General features: G+C 42.2%; 1 protein-coding gene across 1 annotated transcript in view; it reads right to left on the reverse strand.

The window, feature by feature from the left end:
- Positions 1 to 21936, reverse strand: part of LOXL2 (lysyl oxidase like 2) — a 124049-nt gene that overhangs the window by 26564 nt on the left and 75549 nt on the right. The window contains exons 6-7 of the mRNA XM_043986445.1: positions 15512 to 15663; positions 716 to 883 (exon numbers count right to left, since the gene is read on the reverse strand). Coding sequence (XP_043842380.1) covers positions 716 to 883; positions 15512 to 15663 — 320 coding nt within the window. The remainder of the gene's footprint in view (positions 1 to 715; positions 884 to 15511; positions 15664 to 21936) is intronic.

Here is a 21936-nt window from a genome sequence, read left to right on the forward strand (position 1 = left end):
AAACAGCATTAACTGAGATGCCACGTTGCATCTGGAACAGCTGTTGCAAGCAGCCTGAGTGCTGGCTGGCCTCATCCCCGCACCCCTGCAGCAAAGGAATAGGGAGCTAGAGAGGTGGGGAGGCCAGGAAGGAACCCTCCAGTGGTTCCCCGCCCTCGGCTCAGCACCCGACCTCGCCACCCAGTTTAGCCTTTGCAAAATCACCAAGCCCAAGGCCCCTCCTCCCTTGGCGTCTCGTATCATCACGGCACAGCACAAGACTCTCGGGTTTATCTCGAGCACACTCTCTTTTTGTTCTTGGAAAAAGCCGGGGGGGGGGGGAGACACTGGGAATCCAGCGCTGGGAAAAGTTCATCATGCTGGGGTGTGTCCTAGACTCTTCTTGTTGGACAAGGGAGTGGGGGAGCTTAGTTATAGGACTAGAGATGTAGAAATATAGGGACCTCAGTTACAGATGGAGAAACTGTAAATAAAAATGTTCATTATTATTATTTTTTTAAAGAAAAGACAAGAAACTGAGGCCCAGAGAGGATTTGCTCAGGGTCCCACAGGTAGTAAATGACAGAGCCGGGATTCAAACGTAGGTTCATTGACTCCAAACTTGTCTCTTGGGGAAGGTTTCGTGGAAAGGCACGGACCTTGAACCAAACCAAGAGTTGGCAGGATTTCAACAGGTGGAGAGCTATTGGACTCCAGGGAAGGGGTTGGGTCCTACCTGGAAGGCGTTACTGGCAAACCCGAGGCCCAGCTGTCGGCAGACCACCATGGCCTCCACGACGCCCCAGTTCTCCCCACACACAGTCCCCCATTTCAGCGTCCTGTTACGCTCCACCAGCACCTCTACACGTCCCTCGTAGGGGTTGCGGCCCCCGCTCAGGCGCAGCTGTGGAGAAAAGGAAGATGGTCACTGGAGAGGGAAGGGAAGGCCTCTCACAATAGCCATTCGTGTCCCTCCACTCTCTTCCCCAGGCTTTCCCAGGAGTCCAGTCCAAACCCATCATGCCCCTCAGTCTGAGACCAGGGTGGGGGAGGGGGCACGAATGAACAATGGTGGGGTATATGGGACACTGCTTCTTCTCCCCACCCCTACCCCCACCTGGCCACACACACACAGCCCCCACACCAACCAGAGATCTAGAACCTTCACAGAATTTCTAGTGCTCTGCCCATTGGAGTTAACAAGATCACAGGATTTAGAAGTAGAATCCCTTCATTTCACATAGGAGAAAACTGAGCCCCGGAGAGGCTGTAACTTGTCCTAGGTCACACAGGCAATAACAATGATAAGTAACACACAATACATATTCATGTGTATATGTGTATCTTATTATATATGCATATATGTATATACATGTGCAATAGGTACACACATGTGTGTACACGTGTGTATATCTACAGACAACTTACAACTTAAAAGTGCACTGAGACTTTTGGGACCCCCTCTACGTACACATGCATGTGTGTACATGGATGTATGCGTGTATGTGTGTATGTCTATCACTTTAAATTTTTAAAAGCATTTACAGGCATTATCTCGGTTGATTCTCATTGGATTCTGGTAAGAACTGAACCTCTTACTTCATTGGTAAAATGGCCTCCCAAATGAGTAAATTCCCTCTAACAATGTAGGTCAGGACCCTTACTGCAACTTGAGTCTTAGAGACTGTTTAGAGCAGGGCTTCTTAAACTTTTTCACTTGTGACCCCTTTTTGACTGAGAAATTTTTATGCAACGTCATATGTATAGGCATATAAAATAGGTATACATAGCCTCTTACTGTTGCCAAAATTTTCACGACCCCCTCATTCAGTTATGATACCCCATATGGGGTCATGACCCACAGTTTAAAAAACTAGGGCTTAGAGCACTGAAGTAAAATGACTTGCCTAGGGTCATATAGCTGGGGTGTGTTAGAAGTAGGACTTGAACTCAGGTCTTCTGGCTCTCTACTAAACTTCCCTGCTTCTCAGTATCATAATAGGAAGCATTTATTTGGCACATTAAGGTTTGCAAAGCACTTTATAAGCATCTCATTTGATCATCACAACAACCCTGGGATGTAGGTACCCATTTTATAGATGAGCAAACTGAGGCTGGGAGAGGTTAATTTATTTATCCAGGACAGGATCAAACAAAGAGGCTTCTTTCTTTCTCTCTCTCTCTCTTTCTTTCTTTCTTTCTTTTTTCCTTCCTTCCTTCCTTTCTTTTTTCCTTTCTTTTCTTTGTTTCTTTCCTTTCTTTTCCTTCCTTCCTTCGTTCCTTTTCCTTCCTTCCTTCCTTCCTTCCTTTCTTTGGTCTGGGACTATGATCTCATCTGCTTAGGCAACACCTAGTGAATAAACCATGATCATACACATAACTAGCATGTGTCAGAGGCAAGCCATGAAACTAGACTACCCTGATTTCAAGGTTAGACCCTCTCTTCACTACTACACATATTGCTGGTAACCCCACTTTATGGATAAAGAAACTGAGGCTCTGAGAGGGGAACAGAGTGTTGGGTGAGGAGACACGTGCTATGAATGAAGGAGGATTTCGAAGGCCACCTCTTACAACTCTCCCCCTCTCATTCCCATATAACCCAACCTTCCTGCCACACATCTGAAATTGCCTTCATTGAACACTGATGCCTTTGGGGTGCATCATTTCATGTTTTTAGCAAATCTGGTAGGAATGCTGATATCCAATTCAACAGCCATGTATGAGCACCTACTATGTGTTAGGCATGGGGGATAAGAATGCATGAAACAGCCCCTGACTTCAAGGGGCTTACATTCTTCCTAGGAAACTGAATGACTGAATTAAACCCTTTTCCAGCACTTTAGTTTTACCAGAGTAGTCCATTAAGGATCTTCAGAGATAGGGAAATAGGAAAGGCATTCTTATGTCAGGACCAATAAAAATGCCCCCAAAAGCAAAAATATAATAATAACAAGAGCTAAAACATATAACTCTTTAGGCTTGCAAAGTACTTTGCATCTATCATGTCATTTGATTCTCACAACTCTGGGAGATGTTATATTATTATTCCCATTTTACAAAAGAGGAAACTAAGGAGGATAAAAGTTAAATGATTTGCCCAGGGTCACACAGCTAGTAAGTGTGGTTTTCTGACTCCAAGTCCAGTGAGCTATGGGTTTGTCCCACCTTGCTGTCTATATGAAGCTGTGACGTTTCATATAAGGATTTGTTGTTCTCTGCTGCCACCTCTGGCTCGAGAAGGAAAAGCACAAGGGCTTTGGCATCCCCTTGAAGGTTGCTATGAGCTCCATTGTCTTAATGGCAGCATCCTTGTGAGTGAGCAGTTCAGCTCTGTCCAGGTATCTGGAAGCTCTGTAGCTTAAATAAAATCACTGTAAGGAGTTTCCAAACATCAAGCAGTGTCCTGCAATTCATGTGTTCCTGAATGAACCAGTAATGCCGAAGCTTGCATTCGAGAGTGATGAGTTGCTGAGGGAGTTCTCCTCCCTCGTGGATTTCCCTACTCATGAGGTTTCTAAAAGTGTGTGCACAGTCTTCATTCACCAGAGCTATTGTGCTTCTGTGGGAAAGTGTGATCTAGGCTTATATATGTATTATGATATATTTCATATCTATGTATTTGCTTTAATATAGTCTATCTACAAAATTATTATTTCTTTTTCTTTATAAAGGAAATGTTGATATTTAAGATCTAAAAATGACATTATTGTGAGTAGCTGGTTGTGTAGGTAAAAAAAAAAAGATACTGGATGGGCACTCATGAGCTAGTGTTCAGTGAGCAGGGGGAGTCTATTCCGCCTTACCATGGTTACTACCTCCTAGGACTCTAAGAAATTTTGAATGTAACCATGTGGTGGTATGTTTTGGGGAACTCATTCCTGTTAGTGTGAGAGCAGATTGGAGGAATCAAACCCAGAGAGAAGTGAAGTATAACCCAGCTGAGTGAGTAGTATAAGCCTCTAAGTCCTGCACAGTGTGGTGTGGTGCCCTATCCTGATACATTATCTGGCATTTCATTTGTGAGGGCATTGGGAGAGACCACAAACCACCCCTTTGTTGTCATTCCATTGACCTCTAGGCATTGAGGGTATAGAGGGACAAGTTCCTAGGTTTGAAAAAAATCAGTGAATAAAGATGTTGGGAATGTAATTTTATGGAAGCCTAGATGGATGGGATCTTTGATAAGGAGAATAATTTTGACTTGCCCAGGGATACATGACTAGAAATTGTCAGAACCAAGTTAGATCCAAGGTATTTTGAATCCTGGTTCAGGGCTCTTTTGATTCTGCCTTGTTAACTATTATAGACTGTAAGCTTGGATTGATCTAGAAGGCACCTGGTCATTTGGTTGGGTAGGTTACCTGTACTTTTGTTCTTTTATTTAAAGCAGAATTTGGAGTTTCCTATTAAGATGATGTAGCCTTGAAGGGAGCAAGACTTCTCAGTATACTTTAAAAAGCTATGATAGAGGGGGCAGCTAGATGGTGCAGTGGATAGAGCACCGGCCCTGGAGTCAGGAGTACCTGAGTTCAAATCCGGCCTCAGACACTTAACACTTACTAGCTGTGTGACCCTGGGCAAGTCACTTAACCCCAATTGCTTCACTAAAAAAAAAAAAAAAAAAAAAAAAAAAAAAGCTATGATAGAGTGGAGCAGCTAGGTGGCGCAGTGGATAGAGCACCGGCCCTGGAGTCAGGAGGTCCTGAGTTCAAATCCGATTTCAGACACTTAACACCTACTAACTGTGTGACCCTGGGCAAGTCACTTAACCCCAATTGCCTCACCAAAAAACCCCAAAACCCCCAAACCAAAAAAAGCTATGATAGAAAACACCAAAGAGAAGAGAAAGTATATTTAAAACCACACTGGGGTAGAGGGGAGAAGAAAATGAGCCAAGATAAGAAGAGTATAAATATAATAAAAATACTATGGAGAAACAGAAAGAATTAATGTAGCAAAAATGGAAAAAGAAAGCTTATAAGCCACCCTAAGAGGCATCTTAAAAATCAAGAAGTAAAAAATATAAGGGAATTAAATAATGGTTAATACTGGTTAGAAAGTCACAAGAGAGGGGCAGCTGGGTGGCACAGTGGATAGAGCACTGGTCCTGGATTCAGGAGGACCTGAGTTCAAATCTGGACCTCAGACATTTGATACTTACTAGCTGTGTGACACTGGGCAAGTCACTTAGCCCCAGTTACCCCACAAAAAAAGAAAAAAAAGTCACAAGAGAAAATAGAGTTGCTTGAAGAATTTTTTTTTAATTACACAAGGAACTTAAGTTAAAACTAAAAGGTACTAGAAAATCTGGAGAATATAATAAAGAAGATGACTGTTATGAAACAGAATAGAAAACTTTAGAAAAATAAATATTAGAAGCATTCCTACTAAAACCAGGTATAAAACATGGATGCCACCTATTCGAAATATTCTTTAAAATGTTAATAATAGGGGCAGCTAGGTGGCTCAGTGGATAAAGCATCAGCCTTGGATTCAGGAGGACCTGAATTCAAATCCAGTCTCAGACACTTGACACTTACTAGCTGTGTGACCCTGGGCAAGTCACTTAGCCCTCATTGCCCCACCAAAAAATGTTGATAATAGCTTTTTTCCTAGACATATTATTCCATAGATTTAGAGATGGAAGAGACCTGAGAAGTGTGATGATTAAAAATGAGAGAGACATAGTTGTGAAGTGATTAACCTAGTGACTGGCAAATGGTAAGGACTATGTAAATGTTGACTATTGTTATTTCCTTAATTGAATGTAACTGCATACTGGGTTTTAGATATGAATAGTATAAAATGCAAAAAGTAATAAGATTAATTATTTTCATGTATGATAATTTAGAAATGTATTTGACTAAATTAATGTCATCTGACTGGAATAAATTTCGTTTCATGTTTTAAAGACATGATATTGCTTACGTTATTATTGTATTTCTAAATTCTCTTATATAGTGAAATTAGAGAAATCATTGTATTAGAAATGCTGTTAGAAAAATATCTTGTTTTTTATCTGTATGCTATTAGATTATGGATTGAGCTTTTATTTTATTTATTTTTTTTTGCAGGGAAATAAGGGTTAAGTGACTTGCCCAGGGTCACATAGCTAGTAAGTGTCAAGTATTTGAGGCCAAATTTGAACTCAGGTCCTCCTGAATCTAGGGCTGGTGCTTTATCCACTGTACCACCTAGCTGCCCTGATCTTTTAAAATAATATGTGAAAAGAGGTCTTTGAAAACCTAAATATTTAATGGAGTGTATTTTGTTTTTTTAAAAGATAATAATAAAGTTTACTACAATAAAGAGTGAGTTTTCATTTAAAGATTTTTTGGGTTATCACATAAAAATTATGAAAACGTATAGGGTGGTTTAAAGATGTAACTTCACTATATCATATGAGTCAACTATCAGGTATTTGTTATATGTCTAAAACCCCAGAATGTGGTTAGTTTATTATAAGTAAAGGATAAATGAATATAGCTCTCAGGGAAATATGAGAAAATTAATAGTATTCAAGCCTTAAGTTGTGGTTAGTGAAATTTTGCTATTCGAGGTAAAAACTTGGGACTATGACTTACTATTGTTATGAGTTTTGATTACAGGGATGCTTGTCTGAATTGTTATGTAGCCAAATGGTATATGCTGCAGCCTGAAAACTGCTAAGGGTGGATGTCTGTGCCTGGGAAAAGTTTGGGGGCTGGTTTTGGAATGGCTTATGCTAAGATCCTCTTGACTCAGTTTCCCCATTCTACTATTTCCTTTTAGAATGGGAAATTTCCCCACCTGGTTAATCTTAAGTCTGGCTTTTGATACCCTGTGACTATGTGACTAGCTGTCAGATATGACTTATGCCTGGAATCAAACAGAGCTGAGGCAGTTTTCCCCATTATGATATATGACATTGTTATAACTAAGTCTTTCCTTTTCCTTCCATAGCAAATTTCCCTAATCAAGACATGTGAGCAGTTGAAGTTTGGTGAGTACAATACTAAATCTTTTAACTAATAGGTTAATACCGGAACATCTCTGAGTGACTATAATAAGATGAAAGTGTGAAAAATATTATAAGTTTAATCTACATTTGTGTTCAAATTATACTATGGGGATGATATTCTCCTAAATGGAGAATTAGATAAGCTAATAAAACAAAGATATAATGTAAAAGTTTGAAACAGCAACAGAACTAGATTTTCCCCCGTAAGAATTATATACATTTGACTGGCTTCCAAATAATCTTGCATGGAAATTCAGGCTTCGATTATGTTTTAGTAATTAATTCTCAAAATTGGATTAAGGATTTTACATGTAAAAATGTATTGATAATTGTAGAGAAAGTGAAATTATTTTCCCATTTAAAAAACATTTGATAATTTTAAAAGACAAGTTTATTTTACAGTTAGACCCTCATGAATTTTTTATTTTTGGTGGGGCAGTGAGGGTTAAGTGACTTGCCCAAGGTCACACAATGAATTTTTTAAAGATTCTTATATCAGGTACAATATTTAGGTAAAGATAGAAACAGCAAGTAGTATATAAAAAAACTGAAATTCTCTGAAATTTCAGTATTGGAGAACCAACTTTAAGAGATTGTATTAAATCTTGTTATGAGCACAATTATCTAGGAACTTCTACAAGTGATTCCTAACCAGAGACATAGAATCCCCTTCAGAGCTGCCCTGAGAATGAGGTCTATTCCAGAATGTCCAAGGGAAGCTATCCAGGGACCAGACAATTGCATGGGACATCTGGGACTCAAAATGTGATGATCAAATGGCCATTGGGAGTGGGTTACTAGGATCCAAGGAGACTTGATGTTAGCTAGTATTGATGATAATTGTTTTGCTTTGCCCTTCTGTTTAATGATGTTTATGTTTTAAGTTTTCTTGGTTACCTTGGTGAAATGTAAATGTCCCTTTTCAAAAAATTGAGCTCTCTTTAAGTAGTTTGATCTGTAGTCTGGCATGTAATTCTGATTATAAAAATGCTAAAGATTTGACTTGTCGTTAAGTGATCCATGGGTGTGGGCTGCCCACTCCCCCATATATCAAAAGGGAAAATTGAGGAAATTGAGGGGATAACAGCAACAAGTGGTAGTGGGAATTAGGTGAATCACACAGACTCCATCTTGTGACTCAATTCTGGAGCTAGTTCAGTTCCATTTCTATTCAATTATAGGTCTAGTTTTGACTTCTGTCTTGTGAGAAAACTTTTCTCAATTTTGGGATTTGGAAAAAGATCTTATTGTATTGTTTGAACCTTGCCCTGAATGGCTGGGATGCTGTTAAGACACCATTGACCAGGGACCTCAATTATGCTGACTAGAAACACAGTCAGATCGAGATATTAATGCAAGGAATTTTCTCACAATTGTACATCTCAAGCAACCCATATGTCTTATTTGAAAATTGGCCTGATACTGATCAATCAAATTGTTGTTTCCATGTTCCTTTGGTTGTTGCCAGACCTTGGAGGGAGTGGGATACCTCTTTTTCTTTTCCTTTTTTTTTTTTTTGGCAGGGCAATGAGGGTTAAGTGACTTGCCCAGGGTCACACAGCTAGTTAAGTGTCAAGTCTCTGAGGCTGGATTTGAACTCAGGTTCTTCTGAATCCAAGGCCAGTGCTTTATCCACTGCGCCACCTAGCTGCCCATACCTCTTTTTCTGAATTCAGAGGATTGTACCCATTTGCTCTCCCCTCCCAACTTGGAAAGTTCCTAATCTTTCATCCAATTAGAAATCAGATTACTTAATGTATTGTTTCTTTTTCATTAATTGGCCTTATTCGATGATTTGTTTTTAATGACCAAAAGTCTGTCTCCCCCTGTATTCAGGGCCTAGTTCTGGCTTGTTGGGAACTTGACATAGATTGCTTAATAAATCAATATGCTCAGAAGAGTGAACCATTTCATCTTTCACCTACCATATCCTTTGAAACTCAACTCAAGCACCATCTTTAACAGTGTTTGATATACTGAGAGTTTGATATAAAAGTCTATTCCTTATTTTGAGGACTCATTTGACTTTTTGGTTGTCATTGAGAAGAGCAATGTGGCAGAGTAGATAGAGAGTTGGTCTCAAAGTCAGGAAGACCTGGGTTCAAGTCTCATCTCTGATATGTATTGGCTATGTGACCCTGGACAAGTCACTTAACTTCTCAGTGTTCTATGTCACTTTCCAAGACAATACATTGCAGAGAATGTGCTAACCTTTGTAAGTGGAGGGGATTTCCTCATCTGGGAATTCCTTTTAACAATGAAATAATAGGTCCAGACTCTGTTTCTGTTTCTTTTGCTTATAAATTGCATAACTATTTAAATTTCAATTAGCATATAAATAAAATATAACTTTAAGAAAGGAGGTTGGGAAGGAAGAGCAGTTAGCTGCCAAGCCCCACTGGCCACAACTTCAGTTTCCAGAAGTCCTATACTAGTGGATTTCAATCAATGAAACAATCAATAAGTATTTATTAAGGCTTACTGTGTGCCAGGCACCATGTGTTGGGTATACATAGAAAAGCAAAACCCAAGCCCTGCCCTAAAGAAGCTCACATTCTAATGGACGAGGCTACATTCAAATAGCGAGGTACCCAGAAGATACATACAAAATAATTGGATTGGCTAGGTGGCACAGTGGATAGAGTACCGGTCCTGGATTCAGGAGTACCTGAGTTCAAATCCGGCCTCAGACACTTAACACTTACTAGCTGTGTGACCCTGGGCAAGTCACTTAACCCCAATTGCCTCACTAAAAACAAACAAACAAACAAAAAACCCCAAAATAATTACAAGGGGATGTTAGAGGGGAAGGCACTTGTAGCGGGAAGGACTAGGAAAATCTTCCTGTGGCAGGTGGACACTGAGCTGAGTCTTAAAAGAAGCCAGGGGATTCCCAGAGTCAGAGGTGGGGGAGGGGTCTGGGTCTGACTTGGACAAACTAGTGTTAGGGAATGTGGCATAAGGAAAAGAATGTTGGACTCCTAGCCATGAAACTTGGGTCCAAATCTGAGTCCTGATACTTACTAGTTCTGTAACCATGAGCAATCATTTAACTTCTCTGAACCTGCCTTTTCTCAGGACTCCCCTGACTATAAGCTCCTTGAGGGCAGGGATTGTTTTCAGCTTTGTCTTTGCATTCACAGTATCTGGTACATAATAGGCACTCAATAACCACTTATTTAACAGAACTGAATTGGACTGAATATGTGAAAGCACTAAGAAATGTGAGTGTTAATATTCTATAGCCCTTTACCAAAGTGTCAGGCAGACTCATCTTCCTGAGCTCAAATCTGACCTCAGACATTAGCTGTGTGACCTTGGGGAAGTCACTTAATCTGGTTTGCCTGAGTTCTTTGTCTATACAATGAGCTGGAAAAGGAAATGGCAAGCACTCCAGTATCTTTGCCAAGAAAACCCCAAATGAACTATGCCCAAAGGACTATGGGACTGTGCATACCCTTTGACCCAGTAATACCACTACTAGGTCTGTATCCCAAAGAGATCAAACAAAAGGGAAAAGGACCCACATCTACATGTACAAAAAATATTTATAGCAGCTCTCTTTGTGGTGGCAAAGAAATGGAAATCGAGGAAATGCTCATCAATTGGGGAATGGCTGAACAAGTTCTGGTATACTTTGTGCTGTAAGAAATGATGAACAGGCAGATTTCAGAAAAACCTGGAAAGAATCAAGTGGACTGATGCTGAGTGAAGTGAGCAGAACCAGGAGAACATTGTACACAGTAACAGCAACATTGTGCAATGATCAACTGTGATAGACTTTGGCTCCTCTCAGCAATGCAGTGATCCAAGACAATTCCACAGGATTCATGATGGAAAAATGTTCTCCACATCCAGAAAAAAAGAACTGTGGATTCTGAATGCAGATTGAACCATAGTGTTTCTACTTTTTGTTGTTGTTGTTTTTTCTTTTTTGAGGTTTTCCCCTTGTGTTTTGATTCTTCTTTCACAACATGACTAATGCAAAAGTATGTTTAATATAATTGTACATATATAACATATCAGATTGCTTTATGTCTTGGGGAGGGGGGAGGGAAAGGAGGAAGGGAGAAAAATTTGGAACTAAAAGTCTTATGAAAACAAATTTTGAAACTATCTTTACATGTAACTGAGAAATAAAAAAAATACTTTTATGATTAAAAAAAGAAAACCCCAAATGGGGTCATGAAAAGTCAGACATGACTGAAAGATGACTGAACAACTGAAAGCTTGGTCCACTAACCCTCCAAGGAGGTGAACCAAGGACTTCTGGTCCCAGCCAACTTACCTCTGGCTTCATCCTCATTTCATGTATGAATTAACCAATCAACAAGTATTTATTAAACAACTACTTTGTGACGGACACTGTGCTAAGTATGGCGATACAAAGGAAGGCAAAAGCACTAGGTATTGTAGCCTCCAAGGAAGGATAGAAGAGAGGAAGGAAGGATGGCTATATTTCTCTTAAATAACCTGGGGTTCTTCATCTTCCTACCCCCCTGGCTTTCTCTCACTGGGCCATGGGATTTTTTTTTAAAATGAGATAAAGACAACAGTGTCAAGTTCTTACAAAATGCTAACTAGAAAACCCAAACCCTGACTATGAGCTAGACACACAGGAAACCCATCAGTGTTTTGATGTGAGGCTGTGGTTACATGGTCCCAAACCTATTTTACTGGGTGGGTGATGCCACGCAAATGTTAATAGTAAGGAAAACACGAGGATTTTCCAACATAAATCCCACATGTTGGCTTAGTCAGAGCCAAGTCCTGAGCTCAGGGGTGAAAGAGAGGTCAGTGAGGACACAGAGAGATATCAGAGATGGCTGCCTCCAACTGGCCAAACCATCCTCTGCTCCCTCTTCCAGTTTGGGAAGCTCAGAAATCTTATACTACTGTGAAATGATGACTGCTTATTATGAGATGGACAAGATATCCCCATCCAGGCTTTTCAGTGTTTCCTGGAATCTTGGAAATAGATAATCTCCTACTGAATCTTCGAGAAGGTAGTACAACCTTTTCATTTGATAGGTAAACAAAGCAGAGGTCCAGGGACTTGTCCAAGGTCACACAGGTAGAAAGCATCAGAGTCAGGATTCAATCCCAGGATCTCTGACCCTTTCCTTGACCTCCTGTATAAATTGCAGAGCCAGAATTCAATCTCAGTACCTTGACTATGAGGGTTAGCTAGGTGGTGTTGGGGATAGAGCACGGGGCTTAGAATAAGGAAGATTCCTATTGATGAGTTCAAATCTGGCCTCAGACGCTTACTCGCTGTGTGACCCTGGGCAAATAGCTTAACCCTCTTTGTCTCAGTTTCTTCATCTATAAAATGATCTGGAGAAGAAAATGTCAAACCACTCCACTAAATTTGCTAAGAAAACCCCAAATGGGGTCACAAAGAGTCAGACATGACTCAATAACAAGTTTGACTACAAGTATTCTTTCCATGCCCTAATATGGCAAGACAGTTTTTCCATCCCTGTCCAGGGATTCCATCTGGTTTTCAGGGTGGTGGTCACTGGCAGAATTGCAGAACCCCTGAGAACTAGAAGGAAGTTCAGGGTCTCTCTTCTGAGTTCCAGCAGCAATAGGGATGAAAATACCACTGGTGTTCCTAACGTTCCTTGTTTTTGCCCAGAACACCATAATCTTCAGTGAAACTTTCTCACTTCCTTGGGACAGTACCATTGTCCCCATACAAATCACCGAGAATGGGTACTGGAGGGACAGGTGGGTCAAGTTTGAGGATGCTTAGGGTCCTGTGAAGAGACCAAACGGCTCTATTGCTCCTGACAAGTGGGTGATTGAACCTAACCTATAGATATCCCTTAGCAGGATGTTGTTAGCCATAGCTGTTCATCCCTTCTTTCTCTGGTCACTACTAAATGACCTTTCACTCGCTGGTACCTGTGAATCCACAGTGTCATTCCTTGGAGTGGAAGAAAGTGGTACTGCCTGAGATGGTCCAGTTCTTGTCCCTTCTCTAGGAAGGGTCTTGGTCTTGCCTCTTGCTTCCCAGTGTTCAGTGGTTATTCTTTCCTTCTCCATCAGAGATATATTCTGCTCTCCAACCTCCTGGCACAGATAAGGATTATCTTCAGTCTCTTCATATCCTCCTTTGGTTATTCCTGGAAATCTTTATTCCACTCCTTCAAGGACCCCCCCCCAATAGCCTGGACAGTAGGAGTACATTCCACTTCTTCTTGGATGGATAACAACTCATACTGTTTGCTTACATAGATGTTTCTTGGCACTAGTAGAAACCCAAACATAGCGTATTCTCTGCATAGCCCTCTTGCCCTTCTTACTTGCTTGAAGTCAGATCCTCAGTCTCAGCCATCTTCTTTTCATGAGCCCTTCCGTTGTGCCCTTCAAACCACAGAACCTCCAGAGACCATGGGGTCCTGGGGGAGTTTAGCCACTTGGATTTGGATCTCCCAACCAGGGTGAGCTCTCCACATTGGAGACTAACTGCAAACTCACATAGCTTGCTAGATCAAGATGGCACCAGACCATTGATGATACTTGAGATCCCATTCAGGTTTTCCTTTCCATCCCTCCTTCCTCTCCAACTTTCCACATCTTGCTCTGGGAAACATTTAAAAAATCAGATCCCCGACTTCATCTTTGTGTAACTCCTAGTGAGGAAACTCCCTCCAGCAATGCAAATCTATGTCTATTCTGCAACTGTATATCTTAGAGAGTTGTCTGGAGACATTAAGGAGCTAAGTGGCTTGTCAGGAGTGCAACTTGAACCCTGGTCTTTCTGATTCCAAGACCAGCTCTCTATCCATTCCCTATAGTGCTAAGAGCCTGCCAATGGTCTCTGTCATGAACACATTTACTATCCTTGTGGCTTCCCTGACTGAAATGCCCTTCCTGTACCAGCACTCCCCTATATATGTTGCTTCCCCCAATTAGAATGTAAGCTCCCTGAGGTTAGAGGCTATACCATTTTTTGCATTTCTATCCCCAGAACACAGTAAGTGCCTAATCAATGTTTTTCATTCATTCGTGGGTTCTATATATCTCTCTTGGCAACCTTGCCACAGTCAGGACAAACTAGTCTGGCTGTTGGCCATCCTTGGAGTTCAATGACTGGGTAGGGGAGGGGGAGGCAGAATAAGGCTTAATTGTCTTTTCTAAATAGGTTGGTACCATTTACTTAGCTTCCTTTGACTGGCACATGTCATTTTCCCAGCCTACCCAAACACAAACAGAATACACTCTAAGGGCAGAAATCCAATTATCCATTAGATCCAAATATCCACCTTGTTCCCCCTGGCTAACTTCTACATCCCTGGTCCCTTAGCTCTGTAGCAATCAGAGAGCACTGGATGAATCCAGGATAATGTAACAGAAGACACAGAGGCCTGGCTACATACCATAGACTGGTTAGACCATCTCTTGCATGCTTATTACTCATTATGAGCCTCAGTTTCCTTAAATGTAAAATGGGGCAATAAGACATGTGTTCCCTACTTTCTAGGGCCACTGAGTGCATCAGATGAGACAAACTATGTGAAAGCACGTAGTAACCACACGGTGCTAGGTTATTGCATGCTATTATTTCTCATTACTACCATAATTTAATCCAGATGTGAAACTGTACAAGAAGTCCCCCTCCTTCCCCCTTTCCATGCAACATGTGAATCATTTCAGCCAGAAGTTATGGCTTTTTGCTCACACTCAGGAAGCCATCATCAGAGACCTCGGGGATGGATTGGGTCCCAGGTCTGCTGGGATAAGTATACATTACCCTGACTTAGCTGCATCTTCTGGGAAAACTCAATTTTCTTGAATCTAGTTTTTTCCCCCCTCAAATCTGGCCCGAAAATTCCCACCCTGCCCTGATCCTGGCCTGGTCCCAGGCTGCACAGAACTCTTGCAAGTGTCTTGTTTCATCCTGTGCTGGTCAGCTCCAAATCCGGAATCAGAATATCACAGAGCTGGGAGGGACCTCAGAGGCCATTAGCTCCAACCCCCTTATTTTAGAGGAGGAAGATCAAGACTTGCCTAAGGTCACATGTGTAATCATGGTCTGAGGTGAAATTTAAGCTGGGTCCTCTGAATCTACAGTCAGTGCTCTTCCCACCAAGGCAGCTAGGTGGCACAGTGGATAGATCATTGGATCTGGAATCAGGGGGACCTGAGTTCAAATTCAACCTCCAATGTTTGCTCTCTGTGTGATCCTAGTCAAATCGCTTAACCTCTGCTTGCCTCAGTCTCCTCATCTGTAAGATGGGGATAATGAAAGGACCTGCCACCAGGTTGATTGTGAGGATGGATGGAGAGAATATATGTAAAGCTCTTAGCACTTAATAAATGTTTTCCCCTCCCCCATCCCTTGGACTTGACCCTCCTCTTTATGACTTGTGTGACCTTGAACCTTTCTAAGTTTCTGCTCCTCTTCTCTAAGAGGAGAGGGTTGGATTAGACGATCTCTAAAGCCTCCAGAAATGGTCCTTCCCCTGCTGGTCAGCTCCAGACGCTAAGAGGATTCCTGTGTCGCTACCATCCCCTTACCTGGTTCTGGAATCCCATGGCTGGGATGTTGCACCTCACCCCTGCATCTTCTTCATGGTTGCAGCCCAGGTTCTCCACGTTGAATTTGCAGTCGATGATGGATTTCTCGAACCCTGTGCACTGTATTTCATTGAGGTGGATGGACCCGATCCCTAGAGGGCGAAATAGCAAAATCATTTATAAGATCTTAGAAACCAGGAAGAGCTGCCTGGACTTGCAGATGAAGAGTAGGCCTCTCTCTCTCTCTCTCTCTCTCTCTCTCTCTCTCTCTCTCCTCCATCTCCTCCATTGCCATCATTATTCTTCTCCCGGTCCCAGGTCCCATGATGCAGAGCAGTGCAATGAAAAATGTGGTAGATTTGGAGGTAGGAAGACCTAGGTTCAAATCCTGCCTCTGACACTTATTGACTTTGACATCCTAGGCAGGCCACTTATCCTCCTTCCCTGAGCCTCAATGTTCTCATCTGTCAAGTGGGGATAAAGCCAGTAAAAAAAAATGTTCCAGGGGCAGCTACATGGTGCAGTGGATAGAGCACCAGCCCTGGAGTTAGGAGGACCGGAGTTCAAATCCAGCCTCAGACACCTGACATTTACTAACTGTGTGACCCTGGACAAGTCACTTAACCCCAATTGCCTCACCCCCCCCCCAAAAAAAAAGTTCCAGGAGGTTGCTGTGACACTTAGAAATGACTTTGTACCTATTTTGTAATTAGTTTTCTATATATACATGTTGTCTTCCTTCAAAAGAATGCAAACTCCTGGAGGGCAGGCACTGTTCTGTTTTTGTCCCGACGTACAGTAGATACTTAATACATGCTTGATGAATGATTGGACTCATAGGATCCAGAGCTGGAAGGAACCTCAGAGATTATTTTAGTCAGACTCTGTCTCCCGGTGACTTGTCTAAGGTCAAGTGACTAGTCGGTATTAGAGGGGAGGCTTGAATCTAGGTCTTACAGACTTGGGGTTCATTGTTCTCCAATGGGAGGGTGTTTGTCTTATCTTGCTTGGGCCCAGGTCTCTACAGCAGCTTCTCCTAGTACCTTCCTCGGGCCATTTGGTCGCTACTTGTCTGACTGTTCCTCAGTGATGCTTGCTGGGTCATTCCAAATAACTATGGGTGTGGGCTAAGGCTGTGTCCTCCATACCCTTCTTTCTCTACACACACTCCTTCCCTTTTTCCCTTCCTTCCCATTCCTCCTTCCTTCCTTCTTTCAGAAAGCTTACAGGACTAAAATATACTTAGTACATATCACTTTTAAAAAAAGACCATGACAAGAACTGTGACAGGAGAAGACCAATAGATGTTCCCTGACACCTGGGTTGAGCCAGGTCTTATGCCTGAGCACTAACAATACCTCTAAGGATACTTGCATATGAAGTCCGCTGAAAGGAAGCTCACACACCCATTTGCAAAGACAGACTCTTTTTCTGGCCCTGACTTCAGAAATGGCCCCTAAGGGATACTGGATACCCTATAATAGGCAAAGGTTTTGTCTATAGTTGGAAGCAATGGTTTTGAAAAGTACCATACAAGACATTTCTGTAAATGGTTGTTTGCAGTGAATGGAGAAGCAGCTTGGCCCAGTGTCTGGGGTGACAGATGTGCAGTTAGGAACGCCTGGGTTGTTTGGAAACCTGTTATCTGCATGAGCCTCTGGGCAAGCTGCTAAACTCTCTCAGCTTCAGTTTCCTCATCTGTATGTGAGAATTATAATACTGGTGGCACCCTTGAGGTTGTTGTCAGGATCAAATGAGATAAATTAGGTAATGTGCTTTCCCAAACCTTTGGGTTTTACAGCACTGTCAGCAATTCCCCCGATGCCTTTGCACACAGTAGGTGCTTTTACTAAATCCTTGCTAGAGGGGACTATTAGAAGTCAATTGGCTTTGGGGGGTTTTGTTTTCACTCAAAGAAAAACAGTGGGAGGCAAGAAACATTGAACCATTAGAATACCTCTAAGTTTGCTTCTAGCTTTAATATTCTGGGTTCCTATTGGAACCTAAAACAGTTCTCTAGGTAGTGATGGGACAAAGCTACTGTATGATGACTTATGATAACAAAACTGTAACCAACAGACTCAAGTGCTGGGGAGGGGTAAGTCAGGACCCAGCCAGAACTCATAAGCCCACCAGCTTATTAGGGGACTATTTGCTTGTATACTCCAAAAGATCTTTTTGAGGATCCCAGAGTGAGTCTACCAAAAAGTAAAGGCATCCAAGCACCTCGCAAATCCCCTTTCCCCAGCATGGAATGCATCATCATCATCAAAGATAGGAACTGTTACTCTCTTTGTTTTACATATGAAGAAACTGAGGTAGAGAAAAGTCAAGTGGCTTGTACAAGCATAAATACAAAGTAATTTAAGGATTGGGCTTTCTGAAAGAGCTGGCACTTCAGCTGAGCCTTGGAAGGAGCTCAGGCTACCAAGAGAGACATAAGGGGTGAGGAGGGGAAGCCTTCGAGCAATGAGGAGTAGACTGGGAAAAGGTAGAAGATAGGGTATGAGAACAGGGTGACCCAGCTGGGTAGGAATATGGAGTAAATAGTGAGGGGTGATGTGGAATCAGCCTGGGAATGTACCACACTGGAGTCAGTGCTCCAAGTCTTCGAATGCCAGACAGAAGAAATTCTATTTTATTCTAGGAAAGACAACCACAGAAGTTTTGAGAGGTGAGTGACATGGATTTGCCACGTATGTTTCCATCACCCATTGGGTCTCTAGCATTGGCGATTCTTCTGGCATTAAAGAATTCCCTGACTCTCAGCCGTAGATTCAATCAATCAACAAAAATATATATATAATGCCAACCATGTGCCAGGCACTGTACTGGCATGATGCAGAGAGGATGATCCAGCGAGATCACAAGATAATACATTGTACAAACCACAGGGTAATTCTATAAATATCAGCCACGATTTTCTACCAGACTATACATTCTGTATCCCAGTCAGTGCTTAGGACAATTCGAGAATCTAAGACTGCCTCAGTATACCCTGACCGAAATCAGTCTTTCTATAATTTATGGGGCTCTAGATAGAGATGGAAAGTAAATATAAAAGGTCATCCAGCCAACACCCCCATTTGATAGATAAGGAAACTGAGGCCCATAGTATCAGAAATAATAAATGATAACAACTAGCACTTATACAGGTCCTACTGTGAGCAGGCACTATGTTAGCTTTACAAATAGAGTTATCCCTTTCACACGGCATCTTTCCCCATCACATTTTCCATATATCATGGGTCAGCATAAGAAATCAAGTGGGAAATTTGGGGGAGTTTTGTGGAAGCCAAAGACTACACGTGAAGGCCGGCAGATGACCCAGAGCCTATGACCAAACACTTAACCCAAATTTTATAATAAGGTACTGTAAAGATCCCATAAATTAAAAAGAAGAAATTCAGACCTTCTCGGATACAAAGGGAGGGCCAAAAAATTTTACTGGGATTCTCCAGGTCAAGGGGGTATCTGGCCCACAATACCCACAATGTGGAAGGGATAACTGTATTATCTTATTTGACAGAGAAGGAGATGGCAAACCACTCCAGTATCTTTGCCAAGGAACTCCCCCTTCTTGGACAAAATCCATGGGGTCACATAGAGTTAAACACAACTGAACAACTGAACAGCAATAACATCTTTGATCCCCAGAACAATCATCAGAGATAGGTGCTGTTATTATTCTCATTTATCAGATGAGGAAACTGAAGCAAACAGAGAGTTAAATGACTTGGCCAGGGCCGCACAGCTAGTAAGTGCCTGACGATCAATTTGAACTCAGTTTACTCAGTCTGGAAGATGTCAAGTTAACTTGCCAATTGTGACACAAATGATGGGTGATTTTAATTCAGGTTTTCCCAAGTCCAAGTCCAGGACTTAACTTGTTGTGTCACAGTGTTCAACTTATGTTTCATAAATGGTTACTTAATTGAGTTCTTTGGCCCACTGTTCTGATTTGACCTCCAGCTTCTGAGCTCCCCCGGTTAGGCTGGTTCCCTTGAGAGCTTCCTGGCCCTGCCCTTGGCCAGAATCCTTTCTGCAGGCCTGGCTCCAAGCCCTGCCTTCCCAGGGCACTGAAGCCCTCTTCCTCATGCAGCAGACATGGAGATGAGGGTCTGTAGAGAAAGAAACTGTGTTTCCCTGGAACCAGGATGCCTCCTGAGGGACCAGCTGGAACCAATCATTTCAAACATCCCTCCCAGTTCTAAGAGATGCCACTTTTCTTGCCAAAACAAAAAAAAGCCATACTTTTTTTCCTTTTAAAGAAACACATCTGACTCCTTAGTGCTGATATCTCTCACAGGGGCAAAGGATAATAATAATAACAACAACAAAACCAGCTAGTTCTCCATAGAGAGGAAGAGGGCCTTGTCCACTGGATCTTTCCAGAAGGGACCCCTCCCCAAAAGGTAGCCCTGATCTGTCCCCCGTTGTCTGGTCCCGGCCCTCAGGAAGGCTTGAGCTGCTTGGGAAAGAATTAGGTCAGCCTGCACACACCCTCTGGAAGCTGGCTTCTCTCTGCCCCCATGGAATGTTGATCTCATCCAAGCCCTTGTTGACTTCTCACATCAGTGTGGACCCTACTCTCCAGGCCACAGGGCAGCCAGAAGCAAGAAGCCATTGATGGAGAAGACAATCAAGGGAGCAAACTGAAAAGACCCTCAAAGACTTGGAGGAGTGGGGCAGCACAAAGGGAAGGCTAGTCCCCTTTGTCACCTCTGCCTCTGGGACCCGCAAACTTCCTTCAGTTCAAGGCCCAGCTCAAGTGCTGTTTCCTACATGAAGCCTTCCCTGATTATACTAGCTGGCAGTGGCAGCCACCCCCATAAGGATTTTGCATTTATTTTATATACATTTGTATTTTTCTGTGAGTGCATTGTGCTTTTCTTCCTAAAAAACAAGCTCTTTGAGGGCAAGACCTTTTTTGGGTTTTGATTTTTTGTGTCCCCAGGGCCTCACCCAGGGCATAGTGGGTACTTAGAAAATGCATAACTTCAATGTCAAATGGGTATCTTATTTCTTGCCTTCTCAATGGGCTGGGAAGGGAAAGAATTTGAACTGAAAAAAAAACATCAAAGTACGTAAATGTCATAGAAGTTTAGGGCTTAGATATAGTGGTTCATTCAACCTTCTTTGTTTTATAGATAAAGTCCAGAGAGGTCACAGGATTCTAAATCAGCTTGAAAAGACTTCGGAAATCCAGCCCCCTCCATTTACACATGGGGAAACTGAGGCCCAGATAGGCAAGTGACTTATTTTACAGATGAGGACACTGACACTAAGTGACTTGTCCAAAGTCATATAGCTAGCAAATATCAGAGACAGGATTTGAACCCAGGTCCTCTGACTTCAGGACAGTTAGGCGGTGTTGTGGATAGAATGCCAGGCTTAAAGTAAGGAAGACTCATCTTCATGAGTTCAAATATGGCATCAAACACTTACTAGATGTGTGACCTTGGGCAAGTCACTTAATTTTGTTTGACTCAGTTTCCTCATCTGTAAAATGAGTGGGGGAAGGAAATGCAAACCATTCCACTATATTTGCCAAGAAAATTCCAGAAAGGGTCAAGGAGAGTTGGACACGACTGAAATGACTGAAATGATGACTACAAAGCCACATCAATAAAATGTCGTTTTAAGAAAATTCCTTCTTATTGGGGGAAAAAGATGGCCAATGTGCTTTCCTTGCAAGAACACTGTGGGATAGGGCCAAGAACAGAAAACTGAGGTGCAGGAGGGAGGGAGATGTTTCCAAAATTACAAAGACCTCCTAGGACTCTGTTGAGTAGTAAAAGAAGCAGAGGACTGAAAGAAGGGAGACCTGAGTTCTAATGATGACCACCATTTATGTATCGCTTCAAGGTTTGCAAAGGGCTTGACATCTATTACCTCATTTCATCCTCATAACAACCCTACCCAGTCAATTAAACATTTATTAAGATCTACTATGGGGGCAGCGAGGTGGTGCAGTGGATAAAGCACCAGCCCTGGATTCATGAGGACCTGAGTTCAAATCCAATCTCAGACACTTGACACTTAATAGCTGTGTGACCCTGGGCAAGTCACTTAACCCCCATTGCCCCGCCCCCCCAAAATCTACCGTGGGCCAGATACTGCACTAAGAGCTGGGGATACAAAAAACCAAGACAGTCCCTGCTCTCAAGGAGCTTGTGGTCTGATTGGGAAAGACAATCAAAACACAAAACACAAAAGCTGAGGAGCACCTGAGATGACATTAGAACTCAGGGCTTCCTAAGGCCAAGTCCAGTGGTCTTTCCACTTTGCCACTCATTTGCCTGCTACTTATTGCTCTATGATCCTGGTCAAGTCATTCTACTTCCCTGAGATTCAGTTTCCTTTTCCTATCAAATGGGAGCAATAATGCTTGTTCACCTTACCTCACAGGGTTGTGAGCACAG

Source organism: Dromiciops gliroides, chromosome 2 (genome assembly GCF_019393635.1).
Source record: "Dromiciops gliroides isolate mDroGli1 chromosome 2, mDroGli1.pri, whole genome shotgun sequence".
NCBI classification, from domain to species: Eukaryota; Metazoa; Chordata; class Mammalia; order Microbiotheria; family Microbiotheriidae; genus Dromiciops; species Dromiciops gliroides.